This window comes from Oncorhynchus nerka, linkage group LG2, assembly GCF_034236695.1.
Source record: "Oncorhynchus nerka isolate Pitt River linkage group LG2, Oner_Uvic_2.0, whole genome shotgun sequence".
Classification (NCBI taxonomy): domain Eukaryota; kingdom Metazoa; phylum Chordata; class Actinopteri; order Salmoniformes; family Salmonidae; genus Oncorhynchus; species Oncorhynchus nerka.
The window spans coordinates 18,788,655-18,807,638 of NC_088397.1; the positions used below are offsets into that span (position 1 = coordinate 18,788,655).

Below are 18,984 nucleotides of genomic sequence, written 5' to 3' on the forward strand. Positions count from 1 at the left end.
GAATTCACACACTCTCTATCACAGTGCAGGGAAGGTTGTGAATATATACATGAATAATGTTGTGTTTGTATTACTTTGGGGACCCTGTTAGCAGGTTGAATATGGACCAGTCTAGTTAAGGTAACACTTACCAAACCTTGCACCACAAAACTTTCTCAAAAAGTCAATCCAGGTGTTTTGGGGATATTCTGAGAGGAAAAAAATACAAAAATGTAAGACATTATTAACATTTTCATTCAAATGGTTCTTTGTTTTCACTGGAATCCAAATGTTCTACCATTTTTGTGAAGCAGTGTGTATGAAGAATTGAGACAGGAAGAGACAGAGAATTATCCTACTTGTCTTTTTCTTCCACACCAGAAATCCTGAGGAGTAAAAAAATAAATGTTTTATTTTCCAAGTTGATCCATGGTTCTGTAGCTTGTGTTAGCTATATCAGAGTGAGAAATACCCCCTCTTAAAGTACAAGTCTGCATTAACCATTCTGTCAGCTGTTGAGTATGACTTCACCCACATTTACATGCTTAAGCTGCAATAAAAATACATCTTTTCTGAGAGCACCAATAAACAACATGCATACAGTACCTGAACAAGGCCGACTTCAAATGCCAAGATCAATGTGAAAGTAACCAGTGCATAAAACAGCTGACGACGAATGCAAACTATGCTCGATAAATCCTGCACGTGCGTTGAAATAAAAGGCATACAACTAAAAGTCCTACAATCAACAAGGATGCATGAAGACAAACAAACTCAATGACAAAATATACACATGCTTTTTTGAAGGGAGCTAACATGCTGAACACCCCACTGCTGTTGCAAAATAAATGTACACATAGTATGCACTCAGAAAGTATTCAGACCCTTTCCCTTTTTCCATATTTTCTTACATTACACCTTTATTCTAAAATTGATCAAATAAAAAAATGTCCTCATCTACACACAATACCCCATAATAAAACAGCGAAAACAGTTTTTTTTTTAAATGTTTGCAAATATATAATAAAATAAAAAACAGAAATACCTTATTTACATAAGTATTCAGACTCTTTTCTATGAGACTCGAAATTGAGCCCATGTGCATCCTGTTTTCATTGATCATCCTTGAGATGTTTCTACAACTTGATTGGTGTCCACCTGTGGTAAATTCAATTGATTGGACATGATTTGGAAAGGCACACACCTGTCTATATAAGTTCCCACAGTTGACAGTGCATGTCAGAGTAAAGGCCAAGCCATGAGGTTGAAGGAATTGCAGAGACAGGATTGTGTCGAGGCACAGATCTGCAGAGGGTACCAAAACATTTCTGCAGCATTGACGGTCCCCAAGAATACAGTGGCCTCCATCATTCTTAAATGGAAGAAGTTTGGAACCACCAAGACTCTTCCTAGGTCTGGCCGCCCAGCCAATCTGAGCAATCGGGGGAGAAGGGCCTTGTTCAGGGAGGTGACCAAGAAACCAATGGTCACTCACAGAGTACCTCTGTGGAGAAGGGAGAACCTTCCAGAAGGACAACCATCTCATCAGCTCTCCATCAATCAGGCCTTAATGGTAGAGTGGACAGACAGAAGCCACTCCTCAGTAAAACGCACATGACAGCCCGCTTGGAGTTTGACAAAAGTCACCTAAAGACTCTCAGACCATGAGAAAAAAGATTCTCTGGTCTGTTGAAACCAAGATTGAACTATTTGGCCTGAATGCCAAGCGTTGCGTCTGGAGGAAACCTGGCACCATCCCTAAGGTGAAGCATGGTGATGGCAGCATCATGCTGTGGGTATGTTTTTCAGCAGAAGGGAGACTAGTCAGGATCGGGGGAAAGATGAACGGCGCAAAGTACAGTGTGACCCTTGATGAAAACCTTTTCCAGTGCGTTCAGGTCCTCAGACTAGGGCGAAGGTTCACCTCTGGAGAGACCTGAAAATAGCTGTGCAGCGACACTCCCCATCCAAGCTGCCAGAGCTTTAGGATCTTCAGAGAAAAATGGGAGAAACTCCCCAAATACAGGTGTGTCAAGCTTGTAGCGTCATATCCAAGAAGACTCAAGACTGTAAACACTGCCAAAGATGCTTCAACAAACTACTGTGTAATGGGTCTGAATATTTATGTAAATTTAATATTTCTGTTTTAATTTTTTTATAAATTATCAAAAATACTAAAAACCTGTTTTTGCTTTGTCATTATGGGGTATTGTATGTGGATTGATGAGGCAAAAAAAATCTATTTAATACATTTTAGAATAAGGCTGTAACGCAACAAAATGTGGAAAAAGTCAAGGGGTCTTAATACTTCCTGAATGCACTGTACATGTCATTCAATGATTTCATCCAAAATGATTGCGCGTGTCAATGAGTGTCTGCGTAGCCGGGCGCTAAAATAGAACCGCCTCTTCCATCACCTCATTGGTTTTTAGGAGCATATACCCATGTGGGTGATTGAAAAATGAACTGAGGTCCACACTCCAGTCCAGTTGGTGGTGGTAATGCACCTTATAGTTGATTGCCAACCGCCATAAAGTCAGAAGAAGAAGACGACGACTGAAGGAGAGATTACTGGAAACAAAAGGTATACAAATAATTACTAGAAACTAACTAACTAGGTTTCCCCTTTTATCTGTGGATTAATTGGCAGAGTACAAAACACGTGATTTTGTTTGACTCAAAATGGGTAAATATTCTACAAAGATCCAGAAAAAAGGACATTGTGCATTTCAGGAAACCGTACAACCCAATGTTTATATCCCAGGACAAATTAGCTAGCAACAGCAAGCTAAATGGCCATGAATGTTTCAACCTGTTCCCAAATAAATATAGTTGGTTCAGAGTTCGTTCTGATATTTCAACCTGCGTGTTCTGATTGCGTCTAGTGTGGATGGACAAAATCAACATGCTCGCGATGGCGCACTTGTGTGCCCAGTCTAGTCAGCATGTAAGGCTGCGTCTGTGATTCAGCACCGCTGAATGGACAGCTCCTCGTTACAGGGAGGCATAGTGGAGTTCTGTGGCGTGGTGCTGATTGGACAGCAACTCTGTCTAGTAGACAGCTATAAAATTCTTCAGTCTGTGGGCAGTTAGACATTTTCTGGGCACGGTTAGGTAGCCTACAATGCATATATGAAAATCATAACTGACACGCAGAACTTTAGAAATGGTAGGAATAATTGTAAATTGGCACTGCAGATGAAAAAGGTTTCCGACCCCCTAGGCTACAGCCACTTGAACGGCGCATACAGTGTTGGCCTGTAATGACTTCCCACCAACGGTCTTTGTGGAAAGTGGGAAGAGAGCAAGACAATGTTGGTGGGAAGTCATTGTTGTCTTCAACGACACAGGAGAAGAGAACACGAACGGTCTAAAAACAATAAGTAGCCTAGCTTTATAAAAAAAAGCAGGACATGTATTTTGGGGAAGTTGTTCAGTTGTGTTTATTTTTATAACAATACATGAAACCAAAATGGCACTAGCCTCCTGGGCCAAATGAATGAAGATACCAATTAAGCTACAGCTATCACAACCTATATTTTAATAGCAATAAAATAGCTTTTGGTTTCCAATGGTCACCAAAAAGGAGGACCCCACCAATTCCATGGCTATCAGATTACAACAAGGATTACAAGGGCGAGTTCAAATCCTAACATAAGATTCAAAGCAATCGGCGACCGGCCTAAACTGCTGACCGGAAAAACAAACTGGTACTCTGTTCTCCACTTTCTAAAAGTGAAAGAAAAGGTACCATGCTGGCAGCTGCTCTCTGAGCCATGCCATCCAATACTCTAAACAGACGTTGCATTTTAAATCGGGATTGGAATGATTTTAGTCTACTTTCTTAAATGATTGTTCTTGAGCTACCCTGCTAATCCAAATGGAATGCCCCTGGGGGTTGGAGAGTAACTAAATACATGTAACCTCCCCAACCCTGGAAACCCCCTACTTCTTATGGTAAAGCCACCCACACACACACCCACACACAGCTAAAATGAACCAGCCTTTTATGGACCTGTAGATAGGCCTCATGCACAGTCACATTAAAGTTAAAGGGTGTGGTCGATATTGTATGGAGAACGTAGCATACTTGTGCGACTAGGGGAGAATCTCAGTGGCATACTCCTTGCGTCCTCTCCTCTCTACTACTTCTCAAACCCATTGGATGAGAAAGCCAGAGATCCATCCCCTGTGACCTTCTCCTCCAATGAGTTTAAAGAAGGAAGTGAGGACACGAGGAGTAAACAATTCAGATTCTACCCATGGCTTATTATTAGCAGTTTCCTAACATTATGTTTTATTGATTTGTGTTGTTATTTATGTACTTCAAGCCCGCCGCGATGGGGTTAAGTATTTGCATAAAGTTCCCTGACTTTGGTCCAGCCCTGTTCCCGACAGTTCTCGCATTGCCAAACTGTCCCCTGCCACTTCGCTTCTCTTCCATTGGAAATTAACGGCTTTCCGTGGTTTCATGGCCCACATCTTCAGAGGCACTGGGAGCCTTTTCTTTGAAGTCCTTTTCTAGTTTGCTTGTAACTAACAGTTGTATAGTATGTTGACTGTGGCCTATGTATGTATGTCTTCAGCCTATGTAGCAGACATGAGCTTTCTGTAAAAGTTGAGCCATTCGATTAAAAAAAAAATAGGATGGATGTAGCCTATGACCAAGGTTAAAATATCCTAGCCAGCGATTTCACATCTAATATCCATAGTAAACTAAACATATTTTTAGGTTGACACAAAGTATTTACCATCCTTTTTGCTGATTAATTCAGACTGGACTAATCCATATTGTGCCGGTCCAAATTGGTGCCTCCCTGTGACACATTATGAAGACTGTTCCCTACAGCAGGTGGTGCATCTAACCCCTTGTCTTGACTGTAGCAGTAGCCTGAACAGTCCTGTAATAACAGGTAGAACAGGTATCCCCTTCAGGGGGTATAGCTCACTGTTGTTGCTGCTGTTAAGTCAATCTGTGCTTCACAACTATGTACATGTGCAGTGCTCTGTTACTGTAGATGTGCTGTTCTTACCTGTTATGACGCAAGCACTAATAAGCACTAATATGACAACACCAACAACAATAGTACTGGTACTGGAAGGCTCTGAAATGAAAACATGTTTTATTGATACTTTGACAGGAGTTGATCAGGAATTCAACATAGTGCAGCATTCAAAATGACCTACAACACTAGCAGTGTTACTGACATATCAATACATAAGACTGTAACACACTTATGAGTGTCCACTCACCTGGACCAAACACCTCTCCAACTGGCTCACTGACTTCCCCTTTCCCACTAACAGCATTATTCAGCTTGCAGATGTACTTGTAACCGTTGTTTGATTGGCCAGTGTCGCTCTTAAAGACGTTAAACTGTTCTACTCCGACTTCCCACGCCCCCTCTGCCACTTTCCATCTGTAGGTGACGGGTTCAGCATCAGTGGTGTTACCTTCACAGGTCAGAGTGCAGGAGGTTTTGTTGGCGTTACAGGAAGACGTGATTTTGGGTTTGGGAACTGCCTCTGTAAATAGAGGAAAGAAACAGGAATCATTTGGGAAAATACTTGAGGCACTACAATAACCTGTTGTTTCTACACGACCACGCGCATACACACACACATACATACACACATGTACGTACACACACATGTATGCGCACACACATAGAAACACTTACTGATAACAGACAGTTTATATGTAATGTCTAGCAATTTGCTGTTGAACTCCACAGAATAAACTCCACTGTCTGTTTTCATCAATCCACTGATTCTCAGCTCTCCAGTAGTCTGGTCCAGGGTTGTACGCTTTTTAAATTCAGCATAGATGTCCAGACCACCAAAATCCTTGTCCCACTCTGCCACCTTGTTCTTCCCATGCTTCCATAGGATGCGTGTGATGGGGTCAGGCACTGTGGACTTGTCCGGCGTCAACACGAGCTTCCCTTCCACTTCATGATAAAGATCTGGAAAAGCAGACATTTCATACATGTATCAGAGTATCAATGTATCCAGGGGAACACATTAGGGTTAGGGTATAACTATGTAGTCCTAACCCTATTGGCATTGAACTGTCATTATTATCAACCTTTACTGTTTATGTCTAGAATTCTTCTTGCTGGGTATATCTGGTCTATGTAGTGTCATGACTTTGGCCTGGGGGGGTAGGTTTATGACAGTCATAAATACCTCTTTCCCCCTTTTTCCTCTCTCTACCCTACTGATGTTACATTTGCAAAACCCTTGGTTAACATAGAGATTCTGGGAACATCAGAAGGTGGGGAGAAATGAACTATATTCTGGTAATCCGACCAATGGAACATACAGTGCCTTGCGAAAGTATTCGGCCCCCTTGAACTTTGCGACCTTTTGCCACATTTCAGGCTTCAAACAAAGATATAAAACTGTATATTTTTGTGAAGAATCAACAACAAGTGGGACACAATCATGAAGTGGAACGACATTTATTGGATATTTCAAACTTTTTTAACAAATCAAAAACTGAAAAATTGGGCGTGCAAAATTATTCAGCCCCTTTACTTTCAGTGCAGCAAACTCTCTCCAGAAGTTCAGTGAGGATCTCTGAATGATCCAATGTTGACCTAAATGACTAATGATGATAAATACAATCCACCTGTGTGTAATCAAGTCTCCGTATAAATGCACCTGCACTGTGATAGTCTCAGAGGTACGTTAAAAGCGCAGAGAGCATCATGAAGAACAAGGAACACACCAGGCAGGTCCGAGATACTGTTGTGAAGAAGTTTAAAGCCGGATTTGGATACAAAAAGATTTCCCAAGCTTTAAACATCCCAAGGAGCACTGTGCAAGCGATAATATTGAAATGGAAGGAGTATCAGACCACTGCAAATCTACCAAGAACTGGCCGTCCTTCTAAACTTTCAGCTCATACAAGGAGAAGACTGATCAGAGATGCAGCCAAGAGGCCCATGATCACTCTGGATGAACTGCAGAGATCTACAGCTGAGGTGGGAGACTCTGTCCATAGGACAACAATCAGTCGTATATTGCACAAATCTGGCCGTTATGGAAGAGTGGCAAGAAGAAAGCCATATCTTAAAGATATCCGTAAAAAGTGTAGTTTAAAGTTTGCCACAAGCCACCTGGGAGACACACCAAACATGTGGAAGAAGGTGCTCTGGTCAGATGAAACCAAAATTGAACTTTTTGGCAACAATGCAAAACGTTATGTTTGGCGTAAAAGCAACACCCTGAACACACCATCCCCACTGTCAAACATGGTGGTGGCAGCATCATGGTTTGGGCCTGCTTTTCTTCAGCAGGGACAGGGAAAATGGTTAAAATTGATGGGAAGATGGATGGAGCCAAATACAGGACCATTCTGGAAGAAAACCTGATGGAGTCTGCAAAAGACCTGAGACTGGGACGGAGATTTGTCTTCCAACAAGACAATGATCCAAAACATAAAGCAAAATCTACAATGGAATTGTTCAAAAATAAACATATCCAGGTGTTAGAATGGCCAAGTCAAAGTCCAGACCTGAATCCAATCGAGAATCTGTGGAAAGAACTGAAAACTGCTGTTCACAAATGCTCTCCATCCAACCTCACTGAGCTCGAGCTGTTTTGCAAGGAGGAATGGGAAAAAATGTCAGTCTCTCGATGTGCAAAACTGATAGAGACATACCCCAAGCGACTTACAGCTGTAATCGCAGCAAAAGGTGGCGCTACAAAGTATTAACTTAATTAAGGGGGCTGAATAATTTTGCACGCCCAATTTTTCAGTTTTTGATTTGTTAAAAAAGTATGAAATATCCAATAAATGTCGTTCCACTTCATGATTGTGTCCCACTTGTTGTTGATTCTTCACAAAAAAATACAGTTTTATATCTTTATGTTTGAAGCCTGAAATGTGGCAAAAGGTCGCAAAGTTCAAGGGGGCCGAATACTTTCGCAAGGCACTGTATGTGGTGGTACTTAATGAATATGATGTCAGTTCGGTTGTCATCTGAGACATTCTCATCAATGATCAGATGACATAAACTCTACAGTGGAAAGTCTACACATCAGAGTTATCGGATTCACATGGAATTGTTGTTCAATTTAAATGTTTGAATATGAAATTATTCGTGATGGGATTGATTTTAGCTTCTAAAATGTGAGATTTGGGTTTTCATAAGATAGGGCTCTGCTCAATCAGTGGCCCGCCCCTGCGAAGGGACATGGGCTATAGAACTTTTTCAAACACGCCCTCCTCTCCCTTCCTATATAATCCCTTGACGACAATGTAACCTCCTGTTCCGAGGACGTGAGAACGACCGTCCGATGTCAGAATGATTCAGATAATAACTACAGAACGAAGCCAACATCAGCGTGAGCTTTGGTTGCGAATAGTATGAACTTTGAACTCTTATTCACTACAGAAGTGATACCTCCTAGCCGTTGAGTTAGCAACAGCAGATGCAACGAGGGTTAGGAAGGAACAGGCAGAGTATCCCGTTGATCACCCAACAACATTACTACAACGTATTCCATTGACAACCAGAGACAATCTTCAAAGGACTCGGTTGGGGAACACAGCCTTCCATCTACCATCAACCTACCGAAGCGCAGCTCAGAGTAAATATTTATTGCATTTTCCTTTCCAAATGGGTGGTAATTTAGAATGCACAAGATACTGTATTTACAATAGCACAGCTTCTTACCTTTTTTCCTCAGTCTTCCCGCTCTTTCACACAAACCCAGCCCCTTTTCTTTTGTGTAACAAGCTGTCATATCTGGTCCGCCCGCTAGGGACGTTTTCCTTTATGACGTAATTTGTAATCAAGTTATGATTTCATTTTGTGTATGTGTAATTCTGTGTGATTAGTTAGGTATTTAGTAAATAAATGATTAAACCCAATGTTTGTATTGCTGATTCAAATTGTTAGCCAGGGTTCATGCAGATAACCAAGAATTTACAACTTTCAGATGAGACTGAATTAAGATGACGATTAATATTGACTGCTATGGATGTCAAATATTACTAGGTCTTTAAGAGTTTATTCGGAAGATAACAGCTCTATAAATATTATTTCGTGGTGCCTGACTCTCTACTTAATTACATTTACATGATTAGCTCAATCAGGTAATATTAATTACGGATAAATTATTTTATAGAATAGCATGTCATATCACTTAATCCGACATAGCCAAAGACACGACAGTAGTCTGACCACTTTGACTAGACCATGCAGATCTCCTCCAGAGCAGTGATGTTTTGGGGCTGTTGCTGGGCAACACCGGCTTTCAACTCCCTCCAAAGATTTTCTATGGGGTTGAGATCTGGAGACTGGCTAGGCCACTCCAGGACCTTGAAATGCTTCTTAGGAAGCCACTCCTTCATTGCCCGGGCGGTGTGTTTGGGATCATTGTCATGCTGAAAGACCCAGCCACGTTTCGTCTCCAATGCCCCTTGCTGATGGAAGGAGGTTTTCACTCAAAATCTCACGATACATGGCCCCATTCATTCTTTCCTTTACACGGATCAGTCGTCCTGGTCCCTTTGCAGAAAAACAGCCCCAAAGCATGATGTTTCCACCCCCATGCTTCACAGTAGGTATGGTGTTCTTTGGATGCAACTCAGCATTATTTGTCCTCCAAACACGACGAGTTGAGTTTTTACCAAAAAGTTCTATTTTGGTTTAATCTGACCATATGTCTTCCATTTCCTAATAATTGCTCCCACAGTTGATTTCTTCAAACCAAGCTGCTTACCTGTTGCAGATTCAGTCTTCCCAGCCTGGTGCAGGTCTACAATTTTGTTTCTGGTGTCCTGTGTGACAGCTCTTTGGTCTTGGACATAGTGGAGTTTGGAGTGTGACTGTTTTAGGTTGTGGACAGGTGTCTTTTATACTGATAACAAGTTCAAACAGGTGCCATTAATACAGGTAACGAGTGGAGGACAATGTGATTTTCTGGATTTTTTTGTCTCATTTTGTATGGCATAGTTGAAGTGTACCTATGATGAAAATTACAGGCCTCTCTCATCTTTTTAAGTGGGATAACTTGCACAATTGGTGGATGACTAAATACTTTTTTCCCCCACTGTATGTGTAACTGATAGATGCACACATACTACATGTTAATGTTTTTAAATGTATGTAAATTGTAAAGTATTTGGTCTGTAATGTCACCATTGGCGTCGGCTAATTGGGATCCTAATCAAATCTAATCAAAATCACACTAAATGTACTTTTTCACTTACATTTTCATGTACAGGAATAAAAATCTAGTTCAATATGTTTCCAGCGTATTTTCAACTCTATTGATAGTTTTGTAACAAAAACTGTTGAGTTAAATAGCAAAATGCCTACTCTGGTCTTGGCACGTGGGTTCTAGGCAACAGCCCCCCGATACAGTGCTGGTAGGCTGTGCTGGTAGGTTGTGCTGGTAGGCTAGTCTACATGATGACATTATTACGGCAGTCAAGTATCGATAATCATGTCACCAGAATAAGACCCTGGATATTCATTGGAAAGGAGCATTAAGATTGCGTGCACTTTCACCACCCTGGGAAGTTCATCATAACTTATTTCCAGGGGCACTACTTTGTTTTTAGAAGCGGGTGGGAAATAACTTAGCAGGGCGTCTGGGGGTCCCAACATTTGTTGGGGCATCTAAAGCCAATTTCCTGCATTTTTACACAATCCACTATGCCATCTCTATTTAGAACAAAAAGTAAGCACAAATGGCAACAATCATCAAGCTAGGTAAGAAATCAATATTAAATATGTTTAAGTGAGACTAAACTTGATCAAAAGCAATTCAATAATAAATATTGTGTTGCACCTTTAACCAATAGCCTAACAAATGAACAACCCCCACCAGTCTAGTCAATAACTCAACTCTCTCCAAACACAAGTTCCTTCCCAGTTCCTACCTTTCATTTTCTTTGTTCACAAGGGAACATTTTGGAAACAAAAAAACACACACAAAATAACACATACGGTCTATCCATCCATCCATCAATCGCTTAATGTGCTTTCCTGTACAGATTCATGGCCTGGTCAAGTTCGGCCCTCTCGTTCCCTTTGCAGCCAAGGTACAACATAGAAATGGATGGAACACTGGTCACTTTAATAATGTTTACATTCTGTTTTACCCATTTCATATCTATATACTGTATTCTAGTTAAGGCCATCCTATTCAACTATTGTTGTACATAACTATTCTATCCTACGTATTCTTCACATAACGGAGCATTCGGAAAGTATTCGGGCCCCTTGACTTTTTCCCCATTTTGTTGTGTTACAGCCTTATTCTAAAAGAGATTACATTTTTTTTCAACAATCCACACACATTAACCCCATAATGACAAAGCAAAAACAGGTTTTTAGAATATTTTGCGAATTTATTAAAACTAAAAAACTGAAATATAACATTTACATAAGTATTCAGACCCTTTACAAAGTACTTTGTTGAAGCACCTTTGGCAGTGATTACAGCCTTGAGTCTTCTTGGGTATGACGCTACAAGCTTGGCACACCTGTATTTGGGGAGTTTCTCCCATTCTCCTATGCATATCCTCTCAAGCTCTGTCAGGTGGTATGGGGAGCGTCGCTGCACAGCTATTTTCAGGTCTTGAGATGTTCAATCAGGTTCAAGTCCAGGTTCTGGCTGGGCCACTCAAGGACATTCAGAGACTCCTACATTGTCTTGGCTGTGTGCTTAAGGTCGTTGTCCTGTTGGAAGGTGAACCTTCACCCCAGTCTGAGGTCCTGAGCACTCTGGAGCAGGTTTTCATCAAGGATCTCTCTTTACTTTGCTCCCTTCATCTTTCCCTCGATCCTGACGAGTCTCCCTATCCCTGCCACTGAAAAACATCCCCACAGCATGATGCTACCACCACAATGCTTCACCGTAGAGATGGTGCCAGGTTTCCTCCATACGTGACGCTTGGCATCCAGGTCAAATAGTTCAATCTTGATTTCATCAGACCAGAGAATCTTGTTTCTCTGAGTCTTTAGGTGCCTTTTGGGATACTCCAAGTGGGCTGTCATGTGCCTTTTACTGAAGAGCGGCTTCCGTCTGGTCACTCTACTATAAAGGCCTGATTGGTGGAGTGCTGCAGAGATGGTTGTCCTTCTGGAAGGTTCTCCCATCTCCACAGAGGAACTCTGTCAGAGTGACCATCAGGTTCTTGTTCACCTCCCTGACCAAGGCCCTTCTCCCCCGATTGCCAGGCAGACAGCTCTAGGAAGATTTAAGAATGATGAAGGCCACTGTGTTCTTGGGGACCTTCAATGCTGCAGAAATGTTTTGGTACCCTGCCCCAGATCTGTGCCTCGACACAATCTTGCCTCAGAGTTATACAGACAATTCCTTCAACCTCATGGCTTGGCTTTTGCTCTGACATTCACTGTCAACTGTGGGACCGTATATAGACAGGTGTGTGCCTTTCCAAATCATGTCCAATCAATTGAAATTACCACAGGTGGACTCCAAACAAGTTGTAGAAACATCTCAAGGATGATCAATGGAAACAGGATGCACCTGATCTTAATTTAGAGTCTCATAGCGAAGGGTCTGAATACTTATATAAATAAGTATATCATTTTTTTATAAACATTTCTAAAAACCTGTTTTTGCTTTGTCATTATGGGGTATTGTGTGTAGATGGATGAGGATTTTTTGTTATTTAATCCATTTTAGAATAAGGCTGTAATGTAACAAAATGTGGAAAAAGTCAAGAGGTCTGAATACTTTCCGAATGCAGTGTACACCTCAAATATCCAGCAGCATACCACCCTGCATACCACTGCTGGCTTGCTTCTGACGCTATGCAGGGTTGGTCCTGGTCAGTCCCTGGATGGGAGACCAGATGCTGCTGGAAGTGGTGTTGGAGGGCCAGTAGGAGGCACTCTTTCCTCTGGTCTAAAAAAATATCCCAATGCCCCATGCCAGTGATTGGGGACACTGCCCTGTGTAGGGTGCCGTCTTTCGGATGGGACGTTAAACGGGTGTCCTGACTCTCTGCGGTCATTAAAGATCCCATGGCACTTATTGTAAGAGTAGGGGTGTTAACCCCGGTGTCCTGGCTAAATTCCCAATCTGGCCATCAAACCATCACGGTCACCTAATAATCCCCAGTTTACAATTGGCTCATTCATCCCCCTCCTCTCCCCTGAAACTATTCCCCAGGTCGTTGCTACAAATGAGAACGTGTTCTCAATCAACTTACCTGGTAAAATAACAGATAAATAAAAATACATTAACACACAGAAATAGCAAATCCTCCATATAATTAATAGCATAGGACTAAAAGTACTGTAGATCTCTTTTTACTTGCACACAATATAGCTGGGTCCCCCCGTCCTGTCCCTAGGGGTCCACCACCCTGCAGCGCCCCACCCAACACACCTGACTCAGCTTTAGGATCTTCGTGAAACATATATTATTAGTTGTGGGTGTGTTAGGTTAAGGCCAGAGTGACCACCCACAGGACTGCAGACCCCCAGCAGCTAGGGATAGGTATCTCCCCTGGCGTGGGCAATTTTCAATACAGACTCCTTTAGTCATACTGAATTCCATATAAGGCATCTAGGCCTTATGAAAGTTGCCCAGTATACCCTTAATCTGGTAATAGATCAAAGCTAGTGATACATAACCAACTTTCCAATTAATGGCAATACATTTCTTATCCTCTCTAAATGCAGTTTCTTCAGATAAGTCTCCAATATCAACATTTAAAGCAAACAGAAACAGGGAGAATCTGTAGGACTGCTGATAAAAGAAGATACTCTTTGTCAGTATTCAGCCAGCCTTCACAAGACCATAATATATGCAAATATGTCCCCTTTTGTGTTTTACACCTCCAATTGAGGAATGACATTTCCGAGTGCATGATATTCAGTTACACTGGCATATAGAACGTTCTATAGATGGTCTTAAACTGCAGTAATTTATGTCTGAGATGATATGAACCTGACTGGGCATTCAAACACATCTGTATCCATTCATCATCCTCAATAACTTCTACCAGGTCTTCCTCACATTTCTGTTTTACATGTTTTGTGTCATCGGGAAAAGCTTCTATTAACCCTTGATACAGTTTGTAAATCAACTTCGGAGGTTTGTCAGACTGCCTTAAAATAGCATCTGGCTTGTCCAGGGTTTGCTGCACAGAGAGTGTTGTATCTGTAAAAATTCCCCTGAGATCCATCACAGACTGGTCTTCCCTGACTGCTTGATCCTGCCGAAACCCCTGTCACCATCTGATCCTCCTAAGATGAGGCATGACAAAGAATTACCTTGGTGTACATTTATACATGATATCATCCAAGAATAGAATCAATGGTTCATTGATTGAAATTGTCATTATTCCCAGATCCCAAACTGTAGCTTTAAGCTTAAACTGTTGTCCTGTAGCTACTGTAGGTCTACCCATCAATTCAATATGGAAGTTTGTATATTTCACTGATATTGTTAATATACTGCTAAATTCACTGTAGTCTGGTCTTCCCTGGCTGTCTGACCTGCTGGGACCCCTGTCACCATCTGATCCTGCTAAGACATGATGAGCATCGTGTTGTGTACTGACTGTGTACTAGAGGGCTGCTTTCACGCGGGTTTTCTGCGGGTTCCGACAGAGATCATTGCGGCTCGATCTGCAATGATCTCTGGGAGCGGGTGGTCAGATAGACGACTTTGGGATGAAAACACTGTATTTAGGTTGTCCCATAGATTATTTGGAAACTGTCCTCTTTCTGCTTTGTATGTGTTAGCCTATATATTGTATTAAAATCACATCGTTTTTGCATTATTCACACACTCAGAATTCACTGCTTGAACTTCAGTAGCCTACTTCTTCTAGTTGGGCCTGAGAGTTCAAGTGCGTCTAGTGTGTGTGGACTCATTGAGATAAGAGTAGGCTGCCTATATGAGTGGAGAACCACGTGGCAGTTAACTTAAATAAAAGTTAACTGCACCCTCGTTGCGGGCCCCGGACTGAGCATCATCGTTGCGGTCCCTGGACTGGGCACCCTCGTTGCGGAGCTCTGGTGCGCAGCCTTGGCACCACTCCTCCAGGCTGTATGCCCACTTTAGCCCGGCCCCTCCAGAGTGCAGGCACAGGTCGAACCGGGCTGTGGGGGAGCACTGGAGATCTGGTGCATACCACTTGCACCTCTCCACTTGGCTGAATGCCCACTTTAGCCCGGCACGGGCAGAGCGCAGGCATAGGACAAACTGAACAGTCCCAGCGCACCGGAGACACAGTGCGCAGAGCCAGCGCAGGATACCCTGGGCTGAAACGGCGTACCGGAGACCAAGCGCGCTGAGCTGCCACAATCTGCCCTGGCTGGATGCCCACTCTCGCATGGCACTTGCGGAGGGCTGGCATATAAGTGCACTGGGCTATGAGCGCGCACTGGAGACACTGTGCGCTTTACCGCATAACACGGTGCCTGATCAGTACCATGCTGCTTCCGGTAAGCACGGGGAGTTGGCTCTATAGCCTGACTCCGCCAATCTCCCCATGTGCCCCCCCAAAAAAAAAAAAAAATGGGTCTGCCTCTCGTGCCTGCTGCGCTGACTTGCCTCATACCACCGCCTCTCAGCTTTAGCTGCTTCCAGTTCCTTTTTCGGGCAGCGATATTTCCCAGCCTGTCTCCAGGGTCCCTTTCCGTCCAGGATCTCCTCCCATGTCCAAGAGTCCTGAAACCTCTGCTCCTCAATACCACGCTGCTTGATCCGTTTGTGGTGGGTAGTTCTGTAACCGGTGTCATCATCGGATGAAAAGGAATTGGACTAAAGCACAGTGTGGTAAGTGTTCATGACTTTTTATTTAAACTGAACACTAAACAAAAATATCAAAGTGAATAACCGAAACCAAAACTAACCTGTAGGGTGCAAAACACTAAACAACTACCCACAAAAACCATGTGGGAAAAAGCTACCTAAGTATGGTTCCCAATCAGAGGGATCCATACTTAGGTAGCATTTTCCCACCTATGTTTTGTGGGTAGTTACTTTCTGTTTAGTGCTTTCTGCACCTGACAGGACTGTTTCGGTTTTGTTTTGCACATTGTTATTTTGTTCTAGTGTTCTAGTCATGAACACTTACCACACTGCGCTTTGGTCTGATTCTTCTTCATGCAACGACGACCGTTACAGTGAGGGGTGTGTGGGGAAGTTAAATCTAGAATTGGCTTCCTATTTCGCAACAAAGCATCCTTCACTCATGCTGCCAAACATACCCTTGTAAAACTGACCATCCTACCAATCCTCGACTTTGGCGATGTCATTTACAAAATAGCCTCCAATACCCTACTCAACAAATTGGATGCAGTCTATCACAGTGCAATCCGTTTTCTCACCAAAGCCCCATATACTACCCACCATTACGACCTGTACGCTCTCGTTGGCTGGCCCTCGCTTCATACTCGTCGCCAAACCCACTGTCTCCATGTCATCTACAAGACCCTGCTAGGTAAAGTCCCCCCTTATCTCAGCTCGCTGGTCACCATAGCATCTCCCACCTGTAGCACACACTCCAGCAGGTATATCTCTCTAGTCACCCCCAAAACCAATTCTTTCTTTGGCCGCCTCTCCTTCCAGTTCTCTGCTGCCAGTGACTGGAACGAACTACAAAAATCTCTGAAACTGGAAACACTTATCTCCCTCACTAGCTTTAAGCACCAATTGTCAGAGCAGCTCACAGATTACTGCACCTGTACGTAGCTCACCTATAATTTAGCCCAAACAACTACCTCTCTCCCTACTGTAATTCATTAATTTATTTATTTTGCTCCTTTGCACCCCATTATTTTTATTTCTACTTTGCACATTCTTCCATTGCAAAACTACCATTCCAGTGTTTTACTTGCTATATTGTATTTACTTTGCCACCATGGCCTTTTTTGCCTTTACCTCCCTTATCTCACCTCATTTGCTCACATCGTATATAGACTTGTTTATACTGTATTATTGACTGTATGTTTGTTTTACTCCATGTGTAACTCTGTGTCGTTGTATTTGTCGAACTGCTTTGCTTTATCTTGGCCAGGTCGCAATTGTAAATGAGAACTTGTTCTCAACTTGCCTACCTGGTTAAATAAAGGTGAAAAAATAAATAAAAAGTGATGGGCGTCTTTCTCCAGAATGCATGCACTCAGCTCTCCAGAATGCGCTCCGCAGTCTCCCGCCAATTATTACACATTCATTGTTACATTGTGTGAATTTTGTATTGTCTTTTGTTTGAAGTGCTCCATGTGAGCAATGAGTAAGTGTGGTTTCTCTCTCCTGATAACGTTGAGGGAGCGTGTGTGCAGAACTAATCAGTTGAATGGGCCTTTGATATCCATCAGTGAGCACGGCTTGCGCGTTCACACATTTTTTCTGGGTGTTATAGTAAAGACCATAGGCAGCTCGTGAGATTGAAATTTGGGGAAGCTTACAATTTATCTTACCTTTTCTACCGATCTGCATGAAGGTTCTGATTATTTTTATATGTGCATTTTCGTTGAACAGTTTCATTTCAATAATAACGTTTTCGTTTCTCAAAATCATTGGCAAATGGTTAATTATCCAAATCTCAAAGTTCAAATTCAACTAAAGCTGTGTGGACACTACACGACTTTCAAAATCCTAACATCACTGAGCCTCTCACATTAAATCACTGTGTTTCCTGTCATTTTGTTGGTGTTGCCAATGTAGTGGTGCTCACACTAAACGATGTGGCTCAGACGGAGGTCAAACACTACAACATTCTTCACTTGGTCGTGAGGATTCTCCATACCACGCTGTCTCGTGAAAACAATGATGTGAACAATGATGATACTTAGCTACGAGCTTCATAAACGCTTGCCATACAGAGTTCAGACATCTAGACAACATTTTGTTTAAATATCTAGCCAACATTTTGTTCAAATATCTAGCCAACATTTTGTTCAAATATCTAGCCAACATTTTGAATTGAATAACATTGCTTGTGAACTTCAGAGCTGTAACGATTTGACACGTTGGCTGTCGGTGTCGGTGATGGCTGCGCGACATGGGGATTGTGTCTCCAATCTCAAAAACGGGGTCTGGGACATCTAAATCATGGCCAAAATCGTGTAGTGTACACCTGGTTTAAGGCGAGAGCACCATCCTCTGCCATATGGACACTGATACACTGTGGTCCATTGGCGGCTAAGGAAATTAGCGCATAGAACTCAGAGATAGTCTATAGGCCATTGCAGCAGTAGGCCTATAACTTCCATTCTCAACTAGGTAAGAGAGATAGACCTAAACCGACAATTAAAACAGTAGGAAATATCCTGATGAAAATGCTGATTCTTTCAATCACATTCATCTCTCTACTCCGCCTGTCTGCCTCTCTTTCTATCTGACTTGAGCTATTGCTTGTGAAGCGCAACATTGTGTCAAATCATCAACTGGCTGTCCCTAGCAAACTTGCAACATTGTATCAACTAGCCTATTCCAGGCCCTCAGAGTTTCCCGCACCAGTGAGCTCAGAACAGACATTTCTGCTAGATATATGGGATCATCAGATCATGATATTTTGATAATCGAGTGTTGGAAAGATTTTTCAAATACTGAGGAAGTATAATTTGCAACTGATGTAAAAAAAATTAAAAAGCACTTTGTTTACAATGTGTGAGGCGAAGAAAAAATGACTGAAGTTCAGCGTATTAGTGGTGGACGTGGTGAGTTAAAGTCAGAAATCAGACATTGCCAATTCGGCATTTTCCTACAGTTGCAGGCAGCAAGCCAGGTAGGACTACTTCTATGTGTGCACAGGCACTCACGTGCTCCCTCAACGTGATCACGACTGAAACCAGACACATACTCATTGCTCACGGAGCACTTCACAAACAAATAACAAGGAAAATAATTGACAAAACTCATAATGGTTATGAAATAAACCAAAACTTGTTTCTCACAAGTGTAGCAGGTTGTGAATCCTGCAAACAATGTTTCCACCCCGAGAATTGTAAATTACTGTATTGAATGCATGCATTAACATAAATGTATGTA

At 42.3% G+C, this 18,984-nt stretch overlaps 1 protein-coding gene across 5 annotated transcripts in view; it reads right to left on the reverse strand.

Moving 5' to 3' along the window:
• Positions 1-18,984, reverse strand: part of LOC115132118 (uncharacterized) — a 29,616-nt gene that overhangs the window by 9,799 nt on the left and 833 nt on the right. For 4 of the 5 annotated variants that reach the window (XM_029664399.2, XM_029664391.2, XM_029664382.2 and 1 more), the window contains exons 2-6: positions 5,661-5,945; positions 5,233-5,505; positions 5,013-5,084; positions 339-365; positions 132-188 (exon numbers count right to left, since the gene is read on the reverse strand). In XM_029664399.2, coding sequence (XP_029520259.2) covers positions 132-188; positions 339-365; positions 5,013-5,084; positions 5,233-5,505; positions 5,661-5,945 — 714 coding nt within the window. The remainder of the gene's footprint in view (positions 1-131; positions 189-338; positions 366-5,012; positions 5,085-5,232; positions 5,506-5,660; positions 5,946-18,984) is intronic. The other variant, XM_029664408.2, reaches the window with a different exon arrangement.